The sequence below is a fragment of the Sitophilus oryzae genome, unplaced genomic scaffold, assembly GCF_002938485.1.
Source record: "Sitophilus oryzae breed Bouriz unplaced genomic scaffold, Soryzae_2.0 scaffold_857_pilon_pilon, whole genome shotgun sequence".
Classification (NCBI taxonomy): domain Eukaryota; kingdom Metazoa; phylum Arthropoda; class Insecta; order Coleoptera; family Curculionidae; genus Sitophilus; species Sitophilus oryzae.
This window is the reverse complement of record NW_022147480.1, coordinates 1,474,596-1,499,977: the sequence shown is the minus strand read 5'-3', so window position 1 is coordinate 1,499,977 and position 25,382 is coordinate 1,474,596. Positions and strand designations below refer to the sequence as shown.

Genomic DNA, 25,382 nt, shown 5'->3' with positions numbered 1-25,382 from the left:
ACTTGACGGCTTTTTAATGCTTTGGTTAAAATGCCGTCGAACGGTCGCGTACTAAAATGCCGTTAATCAATTCGTGTTCCGTTTTCAGTTGCCCTTTTGGTATGTTTTTTCGTCGCATTTGCATTATTATTGTAGTAAAAATTTGTCCTAAGTGCTATAAGTTGATTTTAATTAAGGTGTACATCTGGCTATTATCGGTTCAGGATCGAGTAAGTGTTTCAGTTAGTTTTCTGGTTGTTAATTTATCTATAAATATTTTTAGGTTAGTTAAGTACCTAATTATTTTTCATGACTGAAATTAGCATGCTGAAAATTGGGGATAGGTTCAGCTCATTCGCTGACGCAAAGAAAGCGATTGAGGAGCTTGGTGAAAATACGTACACAACATTTTGGAAACGAGATGCCCGTACGATTGCAAGCAGTACAATTGTGAGACCAGTAGAAAGCTCTTTGATTTATTATCAACTTCTATATGCATGTAATCACGGTGGAAAGAAGTTTAAGGGCGGTGGGAAAAAAATTCGACAGTCTTGGACATTTAAAGAAGATTGCCCAGTACATATAAGATTCAAAGCATCGTCTGATGGAAAAGCACCCGAGGTAACATCGGTTCAAATGAAGCACAATCATGTCACTTCGAAGGTAAGTTTACAAATTAGTTGACAGATAGTATGCTTTTAAAATTCTTGCTTGAACAGTATTTTATTCATAAAAGATATATTTTGCAGGTTCTACATGCGCATAACCCTAGCCAAAGAAAACTTTCCAGTAACATGAAGGAAAGTGTCAAGGATTATTTGAATATGAAGGCCAATAGAAAAATGATACAGCAAAAAGTTCAAGAAAGTACTGGTAAAATTGTTACTTTACAAGATTTAACAAATATGAAGATATCCGATCAATCAAGAAAAGAAAACTTAGATGGCTGCTTAAATATACTTAAACCTAAATATGGTAAACTAAAATATTCTATTATCGTCTTATTAGTCCCAATAACTACTCTGTTTTCAGGTGCCAATGTAGCTGTTTTGCGAGACGAAGACAATAATTTCAGAGGACTTTTCATTCAAAGTCAAACCATGAAAAGTACAATGAAGGCTTTTCCAGAATTTCTTGCAGTAGATGCTACATATAAATTACTTAAAATAGGATTACCTGTTTTTCTCATAAAGGACGTCCAAAAGGACAGGACTTAACAGTCATAGGACTACCAAAGAAAAAGAAAAGATGTACTGTAGCATTTGCTAAACAATCCTATCATGAAAAACAAAATGTAATCCTGAATTGCTTCGTTAAGGATCGTAACATCGTTAGAGACATCACAAATGGGAAATTTCTTGAAACTGTAGACCTTAAAATGCTCCCCGAAGAAATATCACATGCCGTTCTTGATGAGGCTGTTGATATCCACATGATAAGGTAAGTCTAGCAATACCTAATAATTACCAAATTAATAACTAATAATGTAAATTACGATTTTTAGAAGTTTTTGCACCGAAAAAGCCTTTGAAAAAATAACCAATCTAGTTGAGCAGAAACGACTTCAACAAAGTTGGTTTTGTTCTGTGTGCAGTGAAGACACGCAGAAAAATCATATGTCACTTTGTTGCAGTAGATGCCTTCTATGAAGACATATCCGTTGTGCAGGATTGACTAAGCGACCTAAATCAAAACTGTGGTTTTGCATAGAATGCTATCTGTAGCATTATTATTTTTAAGTTGACGTAGTATTATTTTTAAGTTGTCAGTTTATAATTTGCAATAAAAACCTGAAAACCAATGCCATATATTACATTTTATCGCAAATACATTTTCAAACCTACAACGGCAACATATACGTCTACCTACATATACACCGTTCCAAGTTAATTTTATTCAGAATAAGCCATGACGGATTTTGGACAACATTACATTACAAATTATTAAGTATTAATCAGTAGCCTACTCTGCATTAACGATTAACGGCATTTTAGTACGCGACCGTTCGACGGCATTTTAACCAAAGCATTAAAAAGCCGTCAAGTGCGTCACATCACCGACGTCATACCTATTAACGGCATTTCAGTAGGCTACCGTTTAACGGCAGTTTAAGTACAGCCAATTTTCAAAGTAAAATAACTCCGTTATTTTGGACTTATTTGAAAAATGATAAAGAGAAAATATGTTTCTTTTATCGAGATCTACCACCCCATAAGATACTTACACTTATTTCTGGAACACCCTGTATAAAGGCACGGAGTTAATCGGTTTGGTTTAAGTTTGGGGTGACACTTCTTTTTAAAACTTACGGATAAAATAATATTTAAATTTTCCAAAATCCTTAGAAATATGATTTATTAGCATATAATAACTGATTTATTATTCAATATTAACCAGATCATGACATAAAATAATACTAAATAAATCAATTAAATATGCTAATAGTTATTGAAGCATTTGAATATATATTTCCTAGTCAATTATTGATATTCATAATAATTAAAAAAACATAAATATTTAAAAATCCTCCATGGTCACTAAAAACTTTGATCGAACTAGATCTAAGGATCTTTTATGTTTTATGCTACTACCTACTGTTTGATCCTCAGAAAAGATTTATTTGAAAAAGAACTTTATTAACGTCTTGTTTAGACGATCTTAGTCATAATAAGGAAGTAATAAAAAAAGTAGTTTAATAAAGTCACCATTTTCTTTTTTAATAATTAGTGAAGATGTGTCTTCTTATTAACTAAAACAGTGTTGATTTAATAAAATTAAAGTTAATGTCGAAAATCGATAACTATAAAACTATGATTCCTTCCTGGACACAAACGGTACATTGTGAGACAGGAAATTGTAGAGAGAAACAAACCCTATAACATATGATACAACATTTTAATGAACAGTGCTTTCCATAAAATCAATAAAATGAAAAATATACGAAATGATATACATGTACTGATTTCTTTCGAAAATCGACAACTATGTAACTATGATCCTTTCCTGGACACAAACGGTACATTGTGAGACAGGAAATTGTAGAGAGAAACAAGCCCTATAACATAGAATACAACATTTTAATGAACAGTGCTTTCCATAAAATCAATAAAATGAAAAATATACGAAATGATATACATGTACTGATTTCTTTCGAAAATCGACATCTATGAAAATATGAACCCTTCCTGGACACAAACGGTACATTGTGAGACAGAAAATTGTAGAGAGAAACAAGCCCTATAACATAGGATACAACATTTTAATAAACAGTGCTTTCCATAAAATCAATAAAATGAAAAATATACGAAATGATATACATGTACTGATTTCTTTCGAAAATCGACAACTATGTAACTATGATCCTTTCCTGGACACAAACGGTACATCGTGAGACAGGAAATTGTAGAGAGAAACAAGCCCTATAACATAGGATACAACATTTTAATGAACAGTGCTTTCCACAAAATCAATAAAATGAAAATACGAAATTATATACATGTACTGATTTCTTTCGAAAATCGACAACTATGTAACTATGAACCCTTCCCGGACACAAACGATACATTCTTCTTTCTTCTTTCTCAGCCTGGTTCCATCCAGTGTTGGATATAGGCATCTTCTAGGTTTTTCCATGCTTCGCGATCTCTAGCCAATCTTATCCATTGTCTTCCCGCCACTGCCCTGACGTCATCGACCCATCTCTTTTTTGGTCGGCCCACACTTCTTGTTGTTCCCCTAGGTCTCCATAGGATTACTTTTTGGGGCCATCGGTCTGGATCCTGTCTTGCCACATGTCCTATCCATTGCCACTTCAGACTTGCCACTCTTTTAACGACATCTATTAATTTTGTTTTTGACGTATGTGGGTACTCCGTATTTTTTCCCTAATGGTGACTCCCAACATGATTCTTTCCATGGCTCTTTGTGCTACTCGTAGTTGTTCTGCTGTTTTCGAGTAATTGCCATAGTCTCTAAGCCATACGTAAGCACAGGTAGAATGCAGCTGTCGTAAGCCTTTTTCTTTAGGTTCATGGGCACCTTTTATCCTTGAAAATATCGCTCATATTTCCAAATGCTACCCATGCCAAATGGATCCTGCGTTTGATCTCCGGATTTTGGTTTTCCTTGCCCAGCTTGATTTTATGACCTAAATATATATAATGGTCTACGTTTTCAATAATAACGTTGTCCACGGTAATGTTATGGATATTGTTGCTCATTATCTTGGTCTTCTTCAAGTTCATTTTAAGGCCAATTTTCATGAGACATCATAAAATTGAATGATAATTATTATTTTTGTCTCATTTAGCATGGTGTTTAGTTCTTGAATGTCGGTGCTCAGCAAGACAATATCGTCTGCGAACCTCAGATGGTTAAGGTGTACCCCATCGATGTTTAGACCTCTATTTTCCCATTCTAATTTCTTGAAGACATTTTCCAGTGCCAGTGTAAATAACTTGGGAGAGATGGTATCTCCTTGTCTCACGCCCTTGCCGAGTAGTATTTTTTCTGTTTTGAGGTCATCAATTCTATCGGTGTTTGCTGACTGGGAAAATAAGTAGCGGAAATCTTCACTGCCTCCTGGACTATACCAAAGAACTAAATAAATCTAATTGATTTTAAAGTAGCCTCTACACACAACGATATACCTGTTAGTCTTACCTGTTCAGTTAAAACGTATTAAATAAAACCTTCTGCCTAGAAGAAATGATTGATATTAAAAATATAAATAATAATTTGGATTAAAAAACCTCTTTTATTTTTCTTTTAGAGGCTATCGATTCTTTCATCGTATTTTTTGCGTTGGTAAAATCTACTCTATACCCTACTATCCCATGAATGCTGACAAATCTTAGATTTACAAAAAACGCTTTTTTTAAATGGAAGAAATGAACTTGCCCACAATAGTTATTTTTTATACAAGACGATAAAATGGTATTTTATCGTCCACCGAAAAGACTTGATTTCGGGAGACGATAATGCAATTTTATCGTCGTGTATAAAACAATATTTTTTTCTATAGCGAGTTACATTTTAAAAAATATTCAGAAATTATTATTTCAAGGAATTTATTACGAGTAGAAAAAATATTGTGCTGGGTTGGCGTTGCTTTCTATGTAATTTGACAAATAAATAAAGCTGTCTCTTTAGTTGTCAGTTTTGAGTCAATATTTTTTAATTCTCTTTCGTGTCGATTGCTGATTGAATTGGAGCCAGAAATGGCTCAAAACGAAACAAGTAAATTACCAACAGATATTCAGGCTGAGGCAACAAACGCCATATCCAAACTACTTCCATTTAAATCCCGAATAACTTACGAACAGGAATACAAACATTTTCAAAAATGAAAGCAATTAAAAAACGCGCGAGAAGAAATAAAGTTTTTAATCTATCCTCGCTGTTAAAGAGTATTATTTAATCTACCCTTGCGGTTTAAGTACTATTTTATCTACTATTTTTGATAGATATAAGGCAATTTTAACAGTTCCTATGGAAAAAAGGTATATTAATTTTATTTTAATTATTATTTTTGTCTCATGTTTTGTGTCTCGTGACAAGAAGACCCAAACAAAGAAATATTAACAACATTCCGGCATGTAGCGTGCAACCGTTTTAAGCCTATCTAATTTACCATCGTCTTGTTTTGTTTTTGCAACTTTAAAAGGCCTGCTGCGGACGTCAAAGTCAAGGTTCGCTCCACCCAATTTCTTCTTCGGTTTTGTCGAAATGTCGACCGGTAGCTTCAACCTCGGCGAAGAACTCGATTGCCATCGAGTGGGGTGTCTATTTTTTTAACGAAGTACTAGTATAAAAGAGCCAGTTTTGTGATTTAATGGTATCATTTGATCGTTACGCATCAAATACATCAAACCAAACAAACCAAAATGTTCAAATTCGTAAGTATAACACTTTATTTTGTTGTTTTATTCGTTTTATTTTATTTATTCTTTTCTAATTCTTATTATTTCTCTTCTATTCTTATTATCGTTTCTGATCTATTCTTGTTATTAGTACAAATGACTTTTTTTTCTAACGTCATAAAAGTATTAATTTTTGCGTCGTGACTAACAATTTTAAAAGGGCATAAAACTAATACACTTAAGCACACACTAAGTACAAAAGTAAAAAATATATTATTAAACTGACATTAAGTGATCTATACATAATTAATTACAAGGTATTGCTTTTTCTATTATTTGCGATGTGTTGTTTAAAACATTATTTGTGACATTTGAAAAAAATAGCATGTTCTCTTCGGAGTAATAATGTACTTTTTGGACCTCCTCTGTAACGTTAAACGTACAGCCTCGTCACAAAAAGTATCATTTTTAGTCCTAATAAATAATAAATACACATAACATATATAATTTTTAGTCCTAATAAACACGGCGTCACAAAAGGCAACGAAAAAGCATTTCACTTTCAATTTTACTTAATCTTCTTTAAATTCTTTAAAGTTACACTGAAAGATAATATTTTGTTTCTTTTAAAGTTCCTGCTAAATATTATAACTTCAATTTTAATTACTACTACACATTCTAAATAATTCGATTATACTCAAAAAAATAATTTAAATTATACAGGGTGAGTCTTAAATAAGTGCAAATATTTTTACGGGTAGTATAATATTTCAGCCCCAGAAACAAGCATATGAAGTTTTTTTTTTGCAAAAAGAAAATTTGTACTTTTTTTTATTTTTTTTGGAAATTTCTTTTGATTTAGTTAAAAAAAACAATTTCTTGATAATATGGCAACATATACATACGTAGTAGATTAAATTTACAAGAAAGAAAACCCAGAAAAGATCTAGTGTTTTTCAAAATTTGAACAATCATTTTTTTGAAAAATTTCAAAGTAAAAAAACTCTAAAAAGAAAATAACGGTAAAGAGAAAAAATGTTTCTTTCATCAAGATCTACCAGCCTTGAAAATATTTACTTATTTAACTTATTTATGCACTTATTTAAGTCTCACCCTGTATAGCTGAAGTTTTACTAAGAACTTAAATAATGCTTTTTTGAATTTTGACAACTGTGTAATGTTAATTATTTCTAAAAGTAAATTATTATATTAGTTAATTATAAATTATTAATTAAAGTTAATTATATATACAGGGTAATTATAATTTATACTTCTGTTGGGTATATTTCTTGAGGTTTAGCTAGATTAAACATTTTTTTTTTCAAAAAAATAGTGAAAATCATTCATTCCCTGAGCAAAAATAGCTGGAACTGTTAATAGATTATTATTGCAAAATTTACCTCTGTAAGATTCGTTTATTTTAAGATTTAGCATAACGCAAAGTGCATTTTTTTGACATATAAACAATCTGTCAATATCACCAAACTACAATAGAATATTATACTGTATCTAATGTGTAATAATTGCATGATATATCATCTCAAAGTTTGCAAATATATGTATTTTTTTTAACCAGTAGGCTATGAAAGTTGACTGTGAAATGTTTGTTATTATGAAATTTATATGACAAGCCCAAGAAACATTTTTGTCTAAACAGAGACCTTACATTTGATAGCGCCTTTAAAGTGAGATTGCTAATATTTAAAATTTCTGGTTCGATTTTGTAGGAATTTTTTGACTTAAATAATATAACTTCTTCGTCTTTTCTTTATTTAAAATTAACATCCTGTAAGATCAGTAAAAAAATACGATTTTGAAAAACAGAGAATTTGTCTTTAAAATGTCTGGCATCGTTAATACAAATAATCTTATATGCAAACTATTTTTTTATAATTTCTTGAAATAATCTACATATATGAAATGCTAATGTTTATCTGTGTCGTCTCTACTGAAGTAACAACTTGCTCTAGAAAGTTGCTTTTTTACTAAAAGATAGCTAATTGGCTCTTCTAAAAACTGTCATCTGTGTTGTTTTTTATTTAATTAAAAAAAAATAAAAAGTATTTTTTTTCCTGATGTTGTGGCGTTTGCGCCAGGCTTCAACTAGTTTATCATATTTATTTATCAAAAATCTTTCAATTTCAGTTCGCTGTTGTCTTCGCCGCCATCTTGGCCGTAGCTTTCGCCGCCCCCAAACCCGAAGCCAAACCTTCGGTCGTGGCAGCTTACAGCGCACCCCTAGCTTACAGCGCACCTTTGGCTTACAGCGCACCTCTGGCTTACAGCGCATCGTACAGCGCACCAGTGGCGTACGCTTCACCATCCCTCTACAGCGGATACGCTGCCGCCGCTCCCTTGGCTTACTCCGCCTACGCCGCCCCTGCCGCTGTTGTAGTCTAAGTTTGGAAAAGCTACGTTGATGGACCGGTTAAAGAAAAATAGTGCAGAATTTCAGTTGGACCTTGCCTTTTAGTAAATTTTTGGATATATTAGATGATTTAATAGAGAAAAAAACTTGATGGATAATGTAAATAAATTATTTCAAATAAATTAATTTTCGTACATAAACAATTAAATGTGTATTAATATTAATCTTCTGATACCTTTAAGAGCTCTTAAGCTATAATACTACATTTTTTAATTATTTTCTTCTTGAAACTTGATTTATTACGAAATTTTTCGCGAAAAATATAATTTTACTATACACGTGTATATCAAAAGCTGTCATTAGCAGTAAATTAGAGCCAATTTTTACTTATATTTTGTAAATTAAACGATTAGTATGAAATTATTAAGAAATTAGAAATCTGGCTGTCTGTTTTCGAACGAAAAATTAAATTTTATTTAGTGTAATTTTATAATAAACAATTTCTATTTTTTTAACTAAAACTTCAAACCAGCAGTAAATCTAATGTAAACTGTATAACAATTACTTCTTAATTAAGAGAAAAACGTAGTTAATACTACAGAATAAGTAGAATTAAACAACGCAAAAATAAACTAAATTAACCTTTTCTTTGCCCCATGGAACAAGGCTGGCGTCTCTACGTAACAACCCCCTGTGGGGGATAAAAAATAAAAGGGCTAAGATAAGACCTCGTAGAGTCTAAGTCGAGTTGGCTCAGGTCGGGGACCAGAACCACTCAAATGAGAGAAATTAGATCATAGAAGACCTAGACACTTCTTTTTCATAGGGTGTCTCAGATTTTAATCGGGAATATTTGATAGACGATAGAACTTACAAAAATAAAATAAAACGTTCATGTCAACTTGTAAGATTTAAAGCTTCCTTTTCGAGATACAGGGTACCATTAGAATACTAATTATAATATTAATTACCAGTTAGAATTTATTTTTTTTCGCAAGAAGTAAGCAAGATAGACAAAAAAGTCAGGAGACAAAAAAATAATATTTTTAAAAATAATATTACACTTCTAAAAAAGCAGTGCCGTGCCTATTTTTTCCTTTAAAATAATTTAACAGTGATGCCCCACCGCCGCCACTGACCATTAAACTTAAATCTAATTACATCAAATTAAGTCCCATAGTAAGTATTATAAACGGGTCAATTTATATCACAATCGATTAAATAGTTTTTCAAATATATTAATTTTTTTTAAGTAACTTTAACAGCTTGTATCTCGAAAAGGAAGCTTGAATCTTACAAGTTGATATAAACTTGTTGTTTTATTTTTGCAAGTTCTATCGTCTATTAAATTCTTCCGATTAAAATCTGGGACACCCTGTATAATAGTGTATTATATTTTTCTATATCGATATCTTGTAGACAACATTTAAATAAGTGGAAATATTTTCTGGTAGATCTCGATAAAAGAAACATATTTTCTCTTTACCGTTTTTTTCAAATAAATCCAAAATAATAGAGATATTTTACTTTTTCTATTTTACTAAAAATTTCAAACCGCACAAGTAGGCGTTTACGAAAAATCTTGCATCTAGGGTTGTAACTTTATTTTTTACTATTAGTTACTCATTTACTACAGCTGTAATAAATTATATTTAGCTTAGATATATTATCTTCATTTCAGTAGTATACATGAAAGTTTTTAAAATATAGGGAAATTAAAATAACTTTGGTTGCACATCATAATACGACCACCAGCAAACTCCATAAGACGACGCATGGTGTCATTGATGACGTGCAACAAAAGTTGTTTTAATTTCCCTTTAGCTAATATTTTTCTACACACTTTTTCCTACAAACCTAAAAAACCTTCAACACTGTATGCCGCTTTGGATTTTGTTTCTCTGTGTGTCAACCGGTCATTTATATTATTCTCTGTCACGCACATTAAAATCCAGACTACATAGTTTGGATGACCAACAGGGTATAATTTATTTTCCAATAAATAGTCATCTGTTATCTGTTTTAGGCTTCACTTGATTTCCAAGCAAAAATGCAAAAATACGTGTCTACTTTATATGCTCTATAGTTTAACACAGAGACAGAGCAAACGATGAAGAAATAGAGAAACGCAATGTGAGAGAATATGGAAAAAAACTGGCAGAGCAATTGGACAAAAGACCATATAATTTGGTCTGAAGAAATGCTTTTTGATTAGATATAACGAGGTCGAATTGAAATCGACAAGATTAGAGAGATCAGAGATTATTTCTGGATAAGTAGGCACTGAGAGAATCTAGTAAATAAGCACTATTATTCGATATTACATAATTGCTGGGCCAAAATTGGCCATATTTGAGTTATTTAATAATTAAATAACATTTTTTGAATAATTATTATTCAAAAAATGCATATCCTGAGGTAATATAGCTTTGCAGTATTCCAAAGTATATATTCTGTTGAAGACACAAATGCACATGCCTGGACGGCACTTTGAGCAGTTTTTGTAAATGTTTTGAGTAAATAATGCAACTTGAAATTTACGTTTCACTCCACCTCCTGCCAAAACGGCACATTTCCGGACATGGGTTCCTATACCCAAATGACTTGTTTTGATGCCTTCTACAACCCCTTTCAGTTTGTCGCATTAATTGTGGCACACCCTGTATATTATGTACGGTATTTGAAAATTATTTGAGGAGTCTAGAAGCAAAACCTGCTATCTCCACTCACCCTATTTTATTCATGAGCTCTGTTTTTTTTCTTCTCAGGTAAGATTTCGACAGACGATGACAGAAGAAAAGCAGATGACGTCCCATACCAATCTATTTATTTTACTAAAAAAAGTTTCTGATAATATTTAAGTTAATTATGGATTGGTTTAAATATAAATCCGTCATACGTCGCCTCTTGTTGTTTTTAAACAGTTTTATTGGTTTATTTCAAAAATGACAGATCGTATTTCAATTTTATTGGTTTGACGGAATGATGAACGACAAACGGACGCCGATGCGTATGAACTCGCCTGTAGATGTTTGACGCTTGTCAAAGTCTTGCCAAATTATAGGTTATAATTTTGTGTCAACTTTTGTCAAATACCCTGCGTTTTGGAAGATGATGCATTTTGATTCGTGTTATTACGTGTGTTTTGTGTCTTTTGAAGTCAAGTGGAGGAAAAATCGAGTGAAAATTAACTGTAGACCCAGAGCACAGTTTATGGTTAATACTCGCTGTCCAGGCAGAACGTCTTATACACCAATAAAGTTACCATCATTAAAGTTCGTATACCATCTCGTCGTAGATAATTAAGTGCATCTCGAATAATATGGAAGAAGGACCATATACTCAACACATACTACAAACTGGAGTAGCTGTAAAATATCGACATCACACGATAGGTAAATAATGGATTTTAGTACTGCAGAAAAATAATGTCAAAAGGTAAAGGTTTAAAAAAAATAAGATTAAAGTTAATTAATCAACCTTTAAGTGTAATTATATAGGTAAGTGTTATTATTAATAAAACAGTTTGTTTTATTCATGTTGTTTTATTTATTCCTGTGGAATATTACAAATTTGTATTTATACATGATTTATATTGATAAATATAATCATAAATGCGGGAAGTTTCATAAAGCTTGAAAGTAAGAAATAGTTCTTTTTTATATTTTTTTGGTATGTGGTGTCTTGTTCTTGTTTGTTTTGTATTAACACATACCGTTTTTTATTAAATAAAATAACTCGATTACATTTTTTCAGTTTTATACAGTTTTTTTCACAATATTTTGAAGTAATCATTTGTCAGTCAAATGTCAAATTTTAAATAAATTTCCTGCTATGCGTTCCAGTTGTACCAACTTATTTCTTTGTAAAATAAAATAAACTAGTTTGAAATTAAAATGACAGACACATCTATCACTGTCAAGGATCTTCTCGTTGGACAGACTATATAAAAAACACATTAACTTATATTCACTGGGATTGCCGACAAACGAATCATTGTGAAGGTTCGATAATTTCCAGCTTCAAGCTAAATACTTTTCTGCATTTTTATCGCCTTTCACAATGACCTTATGGTAAGTTTCACGTGTCAGATACACCTGGTTGCATTTTTCAACCACCAGTTGTCGGAAAAATGGTGGAAAATAGAAAAAGTGCCGTGAGAAAAAAATATCTCGAAAACATTGCCTCGGGAAATGAACGAAATTTCAGTGAAATAAGTAAATATAGAGAAGTTCTAGTAATCATTACAAAAATGCTACATTTTATGAGAGTAAAATGGCTTTTGTAAAAGCCAGTGTCTTAGACAGTTTTCCAGAGGTTACAGGAATTACTTGACGTCATTTGTAAAAGTGAAATCAATATTTTTCGCATATACATTAAAGAGTAAAAGATGCAAAATAAAACACTAGATCACCAGAATACACCCAAAACATTTTTACTTTTAATTAAACAATTATTTTTTACTTTTACTTTTAATTAAAAATAATTAACACTCAGCTTTAATCATCTGCTGATGATGCTAACATGGTTAGCGAAACGAGCGTCCAGTGTAAATGTAAAAGTGTTTTGGTGTATTGTGGTGGGTTAGTGTTCTCTTTTGCTACGTAACACCAAAGGTTCCAACTCCCAACTGTAAGTAAAAAATGCATTCCGAAGTATAAGAAGAAGATAATATTAAAGAGCTATAAATAAAATTGAACGAAGTGGTAACCCTTTCAAACATGTAGAGCATTAGAAACTAGTTTGTAAAAGTTGATTTATTTATAATAACTACGATTAATATTATGGATATTATTAGATCGTACACTGAGATTTCAAATTCACAATAAAAAAAGTTAAAAATAATACAAATAATCAGCTAATTTGAAAATCTAAAATACCATCATATAGCCCTAATAAAGTGGCTATGAGAATGTGTAATTAGTTTTTTGATTTTCTTAAAAGTATAGACAGGAAAAAATAAAATTGATTTTCAAAAAAATTCGTTTTTGCCAAAAAACTCAGCAATTTTTGAAATTTTTAAATCTTTTTTGAGAACATCTTGGTGAACATCCCAATATTTAACCGTATTCGTATCTATTACGGTATATCAATGTTAGTACCTCTAATTTGTAGCACCCTGTATAGATTTATAGAGACACTCTATTACAGTTGGGGGTTGAATGAAACCTTTGGCGTTACGACAGCGAAATAAGAAAATAATACACAAAATCACTTTACTTTTGCATTGGACTCGCGTTTCGCTAACCACGTTAGCATCATCAGCAAATGATTAAAACTGAAAAGTCTCTATGTTTACTTATTTTTCTGGGACCGGTACGAATCCGTGCAAATATCCGAATTGGGCCTATTGAGGAAAAGTGAGATCACGTTATTTGAAAATTTCTATGACGGAGTGGGAAACGTTTTCCTGTGGGTTGGATCACGAGGACCGCAGGGAAGTTCTAGGCATTGGAAAATGTGTGACGCGTTGGAAGTAATACAAGATTTGCTAATATACAAGAAATAATTAAAAATAATAAATTTATCATAATGTAAAATATAATACAGGGTGGGTCACTGAAAACTTACAATGGCTATAATTTTTAAACCAAAAAAGATATAAAAAAAATAAAAAATACCGTTTCTATGATATCGAAGAGAAATACATATGACGTATTTTTTGAACCACCCTCACTTACCCCTTAGGCGGCACCCCTACTCACTTGAAAATCTTAAATGGCAACACCCCACTTGTGGCGCCTTTTTGAAAAGCTCATGAAAAATGCTATACGATGATCGTAAAGTTTTTAAGGTGAAATTGAAAAACTACCCCTTACACGAAAAATTAGGTGGACATTAATGAAAAAAGTGATTTTTTCAGCATAAGTTACAAATTGGGACCCAGCTAAATGAGGCAAATGAGGTTTTTTTCAAACCACCCTGACCCACCCCTAGGTGTCACCCCCTCACTTCTAATCTCAAGATACCGATACCCCACTTGTGACACTTCTTTGGAAAGCTAATTGAAATTGCTAAACGATGGTCGTACAGACTTCAACTTAATTACTGGTATAAGTAGTGATAAGAAACGTAAGTGTGACAATTTGAAAGAAATTTAAAATGATAATTTATTTTAACAGTTGCTCAAAATGACAGCCGTTTTGTTCCATACAAAAATACAAACGATTTTCAAATTCTTCTCATAATTTTTGGAAAGTCTCTCTCGGAATATTTTGACATGCTTCAGTTATCCCTCTAGGATGGGGTCTGCTGGTTTCCTAAGCTAAAAAATGAAATTAAGATGCACCAGTGTAATGCAGCGTCTCTTCCGGATAAAAAGCATTTACGGGTGGAGGCAAGACATCACTACTACTATTATTATTTTTCAAAAGCCTCGACCTCTTTCTGTAAAATGTAGATGAATGTCTAAATGCCTTTTTAGTGTTTTTTTTAAGCATAATAAAAAAATTAAGTTTGTTTACAAAAACTTTTTATTAGGTTATGTTCATGATGTTCATAAGGTCGCAAATGCTACTTAATGGGTTGTATTTACGGACGTAAATAGAGATACGTAAATTAGGTTATAAATATGAACATAAAACACAACAAAATATAATTGGACGTTACTTTAGGGATTATCAGTGAGACGTATCCTATTCGGACAACGGGTAGACGTCGGGCTAGTTCAAGTATATGTACGTCGTGCAAGCCAACGTGGGAACGATGTTGGGAAATTAATAAAAATGGTACGTTGTTATTTTGTACGTCGACAGATCGTTGGATTTACCGACTCGGATGCAACGACGTCGCTTTTAATAGGAAAGCGACGTCACAGGTCGTATCACCAGCACCCGACCTAAATTTGCACAAAGTCTGACGTCGCTTCATGTCAGATTTAGTTCGAAGTCAGATAGATGCTACTTGGGCATGGTACAAAGAAAACAAGGTATGATCGATAGCGACTCCAATTTCGTTAAGTTTGCGCATACCACCTGTGACGTCATACGCAGAAGAATTAAGACATAACCCCCAAAAGTTATGTCAAATCATCGAGCTTGACATTTGAAAAATTATTTTCACATTTATTGTGTCAACTGTATGACAATTTGAAATTGGCGCGCGGAGCTTGCCGACCAATGGTGCCGTTTATCACCTGTGACGTAGTGACCAACCTGCGCAATATCATACCTTGTATTCTTTGTATCATGCTACTTGGGCATTTACTTTACATTTGTTGCTATGCCAACGTGACACAACATCCCGATGCGCGGCGTGGATGATTTGACGTTTTTCTTCTCTTTTCTTTTCATTAATTTTGATGTTTAGAATTGTCAAATAATGTTAAGTAGGTAGTGATTATTAAGTGGCATATCAAGAACTCGTTTAAGATCAAAAAATGAATTATGAGAGTGATAATGCGCCCTGTACACCACCAGAGATAGCAGAGGCGGTCAAATTAACAAGTCTTGGATTGCTACCACAAAAGTCTAAGGATCATTACATGTCTGCCTATAAAAACTTTCTAGACTGGAGGATTGCTAAAGTCCTAACTTCCCAAAAAAAAAATTGCTAAAGTCCTAACTTCCCTTTCCTAACTTCCCAAATATTTGAAAATAGAATAGTTGGAGATGACTGCGACTCTCGATGCATAGCAACTGATGATATTGACGTTTTTGTTATCTTTTAGTTAATTTAGACGTTTGAAATTGCCAAGTTTAAGTAGGTAGGGACATTTTCCCATAAAACATGAATACAATAATTTACTCCTCATAATTATTATAATGGCCGTGGACAAAGTATAGTATTCAACTCGCAATTTATAGCCATTATTCACTCGGGTGATGCTTGCGTCACGAGCCGTAGACGAGGGGTGCAAAAATTAAATAAGAACAATGGATGTCCGATTTTTATTAGTTTCAATACTGAATCGTTGTCTACCACATTCATGAAAAAATAATTCATTTTTAATCCTAGTAATTTTTTTATATTTTTAAAATTTAGAACAATATAATAGTTTTAATCGCAATACGCATTTATTTGTTTAGATTGAATAATTCTGTTATTTCCCAAAGGATTTGAGCTTTAAATTGCGAAAAATACGTATTTTCGCGATGAAAACAACGCGATCCAGGTTTATTTTTCCAGGCAAACAAACGTACTTTTCCAATTGCGACGCTAGAAGCTTTCTATATGCGCTCATGTCGCCGGAAAACATGCGAAAAACACTTTTTAATATCAAACAAACTAAACTGCGAACTCATTTTAACGAGTTGTTGACTATGCAACGGTATTTCCCTGATATATCTTAATGAATTGACAACAATATCGTATTTTGCAAAAATATTATTCATCATATTTCTTATGGATATAAAAGTCAAAGCTTGTTTTTAAAATTTCCTGCAACAGATAATGCTTTATCACTAGAACTAAATACTTACCCGGACGCGACCCGGAAGTACAGCGTAATAGACTCTTAAAATACTAAATGATCAAAAAAAATGTGCTGAGTTTGGTTCCAATCGACCTATAATTAAGAAAAATCCTCATGATTTCCTCCATTTAAAGGTATCGGTTCGAAACGTCGAGGGAGTCATCCTGTAGCCCGTCCCCAATTATGCCTAAATCGACCCACATTTTTCTTCAATATCAAATCCTTAGTCCCACCCTGATGAAGATGTAAACGAAATGTCGTCCAACATTTGCAGGGTGGGACCCTGTGCACCGTCGCTCACATAGCCTACCCACCAAATTTGGTCGCGATCGGACGACATCGACTTTTGACGTTTCTTACGTCAAAATTAACTGTCACAGTGACAGGTGTCGTAGACGGTAAAATTAGCCATGGTCCAGGTCGGCCGTGGCACAAGAACTTTCACTTCAAAAATTCAAATATTCTATTCTAATTTCTAATAAATCACAAACTTAAAGAAATAATCTCTTGAAGGTTTTTTTTATTTTCTATTTAAGTTTATAAATTATAAGCTATCAGAGTATGACAGAAGAAATATAACTCCAGGGAAATTAAAGAGATAATGAAGTAGCTCTAAATCTTTTAGAACAAAAAAGCAAGAACACATAAAACCTCTATATTTTTTATTGAACTAAATCGTTCCTAAAATTTTCCAAAAAATATCTAGAATGAATATAAAAGTTATTTTGACAGTATAGCTTATTACGTAAATCTCATAACGAGGGGTATAGCCTTCCATAAAGTAATTAATTTTTTAGAGGCCTGTTATGATACTCCTACTTTGTTCAGTTTTTAAGCGACTTTCATGAAGTCCTTCATGATATTTTTCGTTTTTTTTTCGCCCTTCCTGAAGTCAAATACAGAAAAATCAGCTTTTAGAATAAAAAAGGACATTTTTTGTAACTTTTTACTTAAGTATTATTACGGACACCTTCCTATAAGTTCAAAAATTCATTTTAATGTCCTTCATTACGAAACTTTTATATAATACACTATAAGTTCACTATAAGTTCACTTCAATAATACACTATAAGTTCAAAAATTCATTTTAATGTCCTTCATTACGAAACTTTTATATAATACATTTTTTTAAAGACTTTATTGTAGAAATAACTTTTATTATAGTACCTATATAATCTAATTTTTGATCTGTCTTACCATTATAAATCAAGTGTACAGGGTGTCCCAGGCTGGACGTTCATTAGAAGTTTCTAGAGAACTATAATATTTAGATCGGAGATTTTTTGCACATCATTGTCTCACAACGAGATCTATCGATTAAAAATATTTTCAATATGGCGGCAGTTCCGGAAATACCGCAAGTTGACAGCAGCTTTCTTATTTTAAATGGGTGCCCCTATTTTTTATTACATATTTAAATTCTCCGTAAAATTTTATGAATTTTGATGTTAATCACTCTACACCTAACATTAACCGTTTTTGAGAAAAAAAAAATTTGGACGAAAAAAACTGCCTGTCAAAAATACGTGTATAGCCTAAACGTCAAATTTAGTTGCTACCACAGTCACTGTGCCAAAAATAGAAGACAGGTGGCTATTTATTTCAAAAATTAAATTGTTCAAATGTCATATAATAATGGCCGTAGCTGTCTTGGAATTGAGTGATTAAAAAATTATCATAAATAATTTTTTTCAAAATTTTCCCACTTTTTTATGGGCTCTTTCACAAAAAGTAAAATACCCAATTCAAGGACAAAATCTAAAATAGAAGACTATTTCCAGTATATTTATCCAAAAAAAATAGTCCCATGACATTGAATAATTTTTTTATAGGCTCTCAAAATTGCTTTAATTTGAAATAATTTTAAAGTGCCAATTGATGACATATGAAAAATACGCCCAATCACATTGCAGAACCGTGCTCGTGCGCCAGGCAACAACTGGCAACATTGCGATTTGATTTTACCAGCACCACTTCAACTCAAGGCCAATCAACATGATATGGGCAAGGCAAATATGGCGGCGAAGACAGCGTATTATTAAATTGTTTACCTTTAACCTGAAAAGCCGGTAATGGTTTCTCGTTCCGATTGCATACCAGAAATAATTAATTATCTCTAGTTTGTTGTGCTTCTGCAACACGTTTGTTTAGTTCTTAGTGTTCAGTGCATGGTGTGATCAGAAAATTGTGATAAAATAACAGTGCTATAAAAATCCAAACCAGACATTCCACATAGAGAACTTCAAACTTTTGTGCTTGTCGTACTCCTCTATTATTAATTAATTTAAGGTAAGAACTAGAAGTATTTATCAAGATATTACACCTAAATGAGTAAAAAGCCTTCGCCGCCAGTCTGCATAGTACTTTATAATGGTTACTTACTATAATCAAAAGATTGGTATTAAAGGGTAGGTATTAACATTTTATTGTAGCATGCCTTCTACATGCTCTGTTCCAAATTGTCACCGGAATTATAGAGGGGGTCCAAAGTTTCTGCTTTTATATTCCCCAAAAATGACGAGCTTCGTAAAAAATGGTTGACAGCTATTAAAAGAGAAAATTTCACTCCTACTAGTAGTTCTCGGGTAAGAAGTGCATTAAATATGCCTCAAAAAGGCCAAAGGCCCCAAAGCCTCTGTTATCTTAGTGAGGATGTAGTTATGGCTACTGCTTACACTTACCTCACTATAAGTAAAATATTGGAAGAAGAATCAAGCTTTTTACATCAAAAAGATCACAGAAAGATATTGACCACATTGACATTTGAAAATATAAATAGCCTGGATGTAAGTCTTTTTTAGGTCACAATTTCCCCTCACATACGTCAGAATTTATTATTAAATCCATCTTGTTCAGAATATCCAATATTTTATTGAAGAACTATGCAAAAAAAGGAATGACGTCTTTACCACAAAGACAATGCCCTGTGTAAAGAGAAAGAGTAAAGAAAACTAAGCTAAGCGTAAGTTTTACTTACGAACCCCCAAAAAGATATTTAGTTTTTTTTCTATATAAAATCTTGAAACACATATTATATTTTTTATTTATCCTCACCTATTATAGTATAAATTTATTCCCATTTGTGTAATGCTGCAAAACATAGAAAAAATATTCCATATTTTTTGACTCAAGCCAGTGTAGTTTATAATTCTAAGAGCATTTACCAAGGCTTTTACTAAGACAAGTAACTTTCTATACTGTCCATAATAGTATATATTTATCAAACGTTCAGTAAATTCTAAACTATGGTAGGTAAGTGTTCAATTGAATATTTAGTTTATATTGCTATTTTCTGTCATATATTTTTGGTTATTTCTTTTTCCGATGATATCTCAAGTTTGAATATTTTAACACTACCTATTTTCTGAGACCTTTTTATAAAAAGTAACTAACTGATGTTTTCATAAAAGTAATAATACAAAAAATTCCATACTTATGTGGAGAACTTGTATATTAAAAAATTAGTGAAATATTACGTAATCTAACCCGACATTTGTGTGAAAAATGTCTATTTGGAAATAAAACAGGTTTTAAAATACGCGCCAAATAAAGCACTTCTATCTCCGCCATATTGGAAAAGGTTGAATGGCCTTGTGTGGAGGTGGTGATGGGTCAGCATGGTGGCCCGGTTGGCCGTGTTGCCGCTTTTCAACATGCCAGGTGTGACGTATTAAAAATAAAGTGCGGATTTTTATTCTGGGCTTTTTTGTTTTTATTTATTTTCTTAAGAACCACTGCAAATTTTTCGAAAGTGAGATAGCAGAAAATTCTAGAATTAATTGCTTTATTCAATTATGCTAATTCCAAAATATAGTGAAAGAGCCCATTCGTTACTTTTTGACTATACATGTTCCTATACTTAAAATAAATCGTTTTTAAGTTATTTAAGATTTAGTTTTAAAGCGTATATTTTTCCTGATTTTAACCAGCAGCCTATGACTTTAAACGTCAAGTGATGTAAATCTGGCCATGTCATATTGTGACACTTTGTTCAAAAAGCGGTATGTTATCGATCATCATTTTCAAGCCATTTTCTTCGCCCAATTTTCTTCGTCCATAAATTTTAAATATTTTTTTTCTCAAAAACGGTTAATGTTAGGTATAAAGTGTTTAATATCAGAATTCATAAAATTTTATAGAGAATTTAAGTATGTTATAAAAAGTGGGGGTACTCATTTAAAATAAGAAAGTTGCCGTCAACTTCCGGTATTTCCGGAAGAGTCGCCATTTGGAAGATATTTTTAATCGATAGATCTCGTTATAAAACAATGATGTGCAAAAAATCTCCGATCTAGATGTTGTGGTTCTCTAGAATCTTCTCTAGCACGCTCAGCCTGGGACACCCTGTATATTTTCGACATCCTTGAACTAATTGAATTGAACTTACAATAATGATTCACTGGTTTTTACGAAATAGTATTATCGAATTTTGGACGTGCACCATTCACTATTTTAAAATGCAAACAGTGCCTGTTTGGAATATGTTAAAAGTTTCTTTTGATATCACTTAACATATTTTTAAAGTCAGTTAAATAATAGGTATAAAATACAATAAAGTAGCTATTCTAGTTTAAAAGAACTGAGAAAATTAATATTGTTATTAAATTGTCATGGCATCGTTATTGAGAACAACCATTTAATAGAATAAATAAAACAAAATCAATGTGTTAATAAAGTATAACAGTTTTTTACATCTATTACTTAAATTGTTATTAAATCCTTCCTAATAAAAATTCTTAATGCGTCCTTTTTGACACCATTCGCTAGAGTGTCCTATCCTTGATCGAATGTTTGACTATGCATACTAAAAATATATCTTGCATATTTTTTTTCTTATTTATGGTCGTTATGAAATGCATTTTATCAAAGTTAAATTAATGAGACTGTATATTATGTAATATGGGTATGTGATAATATCGAGAATGGACTATTTATCGTGTGTAAAATATATAATTTATTAACTTTATTTTTATTTTATTTATTTGTGATTAATAAAATTGCGTTTTTCTCATCAAGGAGGCCGAATTCAACAAAATTTCAAGAGATAACTTTTAATTGGCATTAAACAGCAAAATAATTTTGATATCAAAAGATGGCGCATATTTTTTTTGAAAAATATTCCAGTGATAACCCATATGTACATCCCTGAAGAATTTATCAACAGTTTTTAGCCATATTATGTAGCACTTATAGTAATTTTTACCCTCAAAAGTTCATTCGAATCGCTAAAAATACTCTGTTTTTTTTCTCAGGTAAGATTTCGACAGACGATGACAGAAGAAAAGCAGATGACCAATCTATTTATTTTACTAAAAAAAGTTTCTAATAATTTTTAAGTTATCTATGGATGGGTTTAAATATAAATCCGTCATGCGTCGTGTCTTGTTGTTTTTAACCAGTTTTATTGGTTTGTTTAAAAAATGACAGATCGTATTTCAATTTTATTGGTTTGACGGAACGATGAACGACAAACGAACGCCGATGCGTATGAACTCGCCTTTAGATTTTTGTCATTTTTGACGCTTGTCAAAGTCTTGCCAAATTATAGGTTATAATTTTGTGTCAACTTTTGTTAAATACCCTGCGTTTTGGAAGATGATGCATTTTGATTCGTATTATTACGTGTGTTTTGTGTCTTTTGAAGTCAAGTGGAGGAAAAATCGAGTGAAAATTAACTGCAGACCCAGAGCACAGTTTATGGTTAATACTCGCTGCCCAGGCAGAAAGTCTTAAACACCAATGAAGTTGCCATCGATAAAGTTTGTATACCATTTCGTCGTAGATAAGTGCCATCTCGTATAAGGTAGAAGAATCAAACTAAACACATACTAAAAACTGGAGTAGCTGTAAAATATCGACATCACACGATAGGTAAATAATGGATTTTAGTACTGCAGAAAAATAATGTCAAAAGGAATCTACTGGTTTAAAAAAATTAAGATTAAAGTTAATTAATCAACCTTTAAGGTATAACATTTGGTAGGTGTTATTATTAATAAAATAGTTTGTTTTATTTACCTATGTTGTTTTATTTATTCCTGTGGAATATTACAAATTTGTATTTGTACATAAGTCAGGGGCGGGAAAGTGAAATAGCAAAAGCGGTTCCACCGTTTCCACGGAAATTTCAAATAAGGTAGTTCCAGCCTCAGGCGCTAGATGGTAGTGCAATTAATTTTTAGGTTAAGAAGTTGCTTCTAGTTAATGCCGGATGGCGTTAAATCAGAATTTTTTGTAGTTTCCATAGTTTCCAACGGCCATTGTCATACTATTGTCAAATTCTCAAAAAATATTGTCGTCATAGCGCCAATCATAATATTATCAAATGATTATCAACAAGTTTTTCAACAGTTTTTCAAACTATCATTTGTTATATGTACTTTAATTAGACAATTCTTTTGTTTGTGGCCCTAAAAATATAATGTAAGTCTTTTATTTTTGTCATCATTTAAGTGCCTTTTTATATTTACTCCATTTACAAAACTTTGGGCGTATTACGTTGGTCTTGTTTCATTATAATAAACGATGTTTAAATATTTGACTTATAAATAAAAACTTTAAATAATAAATAATATTTACACTTTAATTTTATTTAATAATTGTATAAATTATACTGTTAATTCTTATTTTTTACACATCACAACGATACTTGTTATTAGTATTGTTGAATTTGTGTAAAAAATAAGATTTAATAATCAAATTTAATTATTTTAGAGTAAAATTCAATATATACGCTCATTTAAAAAGCCCGCGCTTCGATCCATTTAAAACAAGCCCTACTCAATAGATGGCGCCACTTCTGTATCACCATTTTTCAGTATTAGAGAGTCCATTCTTTTTCTAACTAGGTATATTCTTTGACATAAGTTATATTGATAAATATAATCATAAATGCGGGTAGTTTCATAAAGCTTGAAAGTAAATAATAGTTCTTTTTTATATTTTTTTGGTATGTAGTGTCTTGTTCTTGTTTGTTTTGTATTAACACATACCGTTTTTATTAAATAAAATAACTCAATTACATTTTTTCAGTTTTATACAGTTTTTTTCACAATATTTTGAAGTAAGCACTTGTCATCTTGTCAATCAAATTTTAAATATATCCTGCTATGCGTTCCAGTTGTACCAACTTATTTCTTTATAAAATAAAATAAACTACTTTGAAATTAAAATGACAAACACATCTATTACTGTCAAGGATCTTCTCGTTGGACAGACTTAATTTATACAATTTAATGTCATTACAAAATCCAGATTTTAACAATTCGAAAATCTCCAAAAACAAATGGCTCCAATCAAAAACCCTGACAAATGAAAAACAAGGTTAGCCCTATATATAAAATACGGCGACGACGCTAATCACTTTTTTGTAATTTTCGAAAATTACTCCCCGTCTTACCACAATTTTACCCTTGTTGTTCGCTGGGTAAATTGGCCGTGCCGGCGCAGTTATTTTGCTCAAGGCCGATGCTTGCGATATACGCAAAGGCTTGTTTGGACGGTTAATTTCGAAATTGGCTTCTCTAGATCGATATAAGACAAAACTTGAAGGATATAGAAACGAAAAAATACAAAAAAAAACCGACAAAACTGAACCGAACATACAGATACACTGGCGTTTTTAACTGACGAGTCCTAAGTGTTCTGTTAAAACCGTGCAATTAACCGTGTATTTTCGACATTATGTTAAAAAAAACATGTAAAAACTTTTATACCTACAACTATAGTCTGTCCAACGAGAAGATCCTTGACAGTGATAGATGTGTCTGTCATTTTAATTTCAAAGTAGTTTATTTTATTTTACAAAGAAATAAGTTGGTACAACTGGAACGCAGAGCAGGAAATTAATATATGTATTTAAAATTTGACTGACAAGTAACTTCAAAATATTGTGAAAACAACTGTATGAAACTGAAAAAATGTAATCGAGTTATTTTATTTAATAAAAAACGGTATGTGTTAATACAAAACAAACAAAAACAACATACCAAAAAATATAAAAAAGAACTATTTCTTACTTTCAAGCTTTATGAAACTTCCCGCATTTATGATTATATTTATCAATATAACTTATGACAAATACAAATTTGTAATATTCCGCAGGAATAAATAAAACAACATAAATAAAACAAACTATTTTATTAATAATAACACTTACCAAATTTTATACCTCACAGGTTGATTAATTAACTTTAATCTTAATTTTTTTAAACCAGTACCTTTTGACATTATTTCTCTGCAGTACTAAAATCCATTATTTACCTATCGTGTGATGTCGATATTTTACAGCTACTCCAGTTTTTAGTATGGGTTTAGTGTGGTCCTTCTACCATATTCGAGATGCACTTATCTACGACGAGATGGTATACGAACTTTATTGATAGTAACTTTATTGGTGTATCTGTATAAGACTTTCTGCCTTGGCAGCGATTATTAACCATAAACTGTGCTCTAGTTTCTACAGTTAATTTTCACTCCATTTTTCCTCCACTTGACTTCAAAAGACACAAAACACACGTAATAACACGAATCAAAATGCATCATCTACCAAAACGCAGGGTATTTGTCAAAAGTTGTCACAAAATTATAACCTATAATTTGGCAAGACTTTGACAAACGTCAAAAATCTAAAGGCGAGTTCATACGCATCGGCGTCCATTTGTCGTTCATCGTTCCGTCAAACCAATAAAATTGAAATACGATCTGTCATTTTTGAAATAAACCAATAAAACTGGTTAAAAACAATAAGTGACGACGCATG

At 31.8% G+C, this 25,382-nt stretch overlaps 2 protein-coding genes across 2 annotated transcripts; both read left to right on the top strand.

Moving 5' to 3' along the window:
• Positions 1–268: 268 nt before the first annotated feature.
• Positions 269–2,019, top strand: LOC115889925. The gene is made up of 4 exons (XM_030910026.1): positions 269–642; positions 729–846; positions 1,012–1,419; positions 1,484–2,019. Exons 1-3 carry the CDS (start codon positions 289–291, stop codon positions 1,194–1,196), a joined length of 657 nt encoding a protein of 218 aa, XP_030765886.1. The 5' UTR covers positions 269–288; the 3' UTR covers positions 1,197–1,419; positions 1,484–2,019.
• A 3,708-nt stretch (positions 2,020–5,727) lies between these two features.
• On the top strand, positions 5,728–8,411 carry LOC115889991 (cuticle protein 21-like). The gene is made up of 2 exons (XM_030910099.1): positions 5,728–5,876; positions 7,986–8,411. Exons 1-2 carry the CDS (start codon positions 5,865–5,867, stop codon positions 8,238–8,240), a joined length of 267 nt encoding a protein of 88 aa, XP_030765959.1. The 5' UTR covers positions 5,728–5,864; the 3' UTR covers positions 8,241–8,411.
• Positions 8,412–25,382: the final 16,971 nt, after the last annotated feature.

Excerpts from the sequence above, each read along its gene's own strand:
- LOC115889925 (XM_030910026.1), top strand. The coding sequence starts at position 289 with ATGACTGAAATTAGCATGCTGAAAATTGGGGATAGGTTCAGCTCATTC. Across the intron at positions 643-728 it reads ACAATCATGTCACTTCGAAG|GTTCTACATGCGCATAACCC; the intron begins GTAAGTTTACAA and ends TATATTTTGCAG. Across the intron at positions 847-1,011 it reads ACAGCAAAAAGTTCAAGAAA|GTGCCAATGTAGCTGTTTTG; the intron begins GTACTGGTAAAA and ends CTCTGTTTTCAG.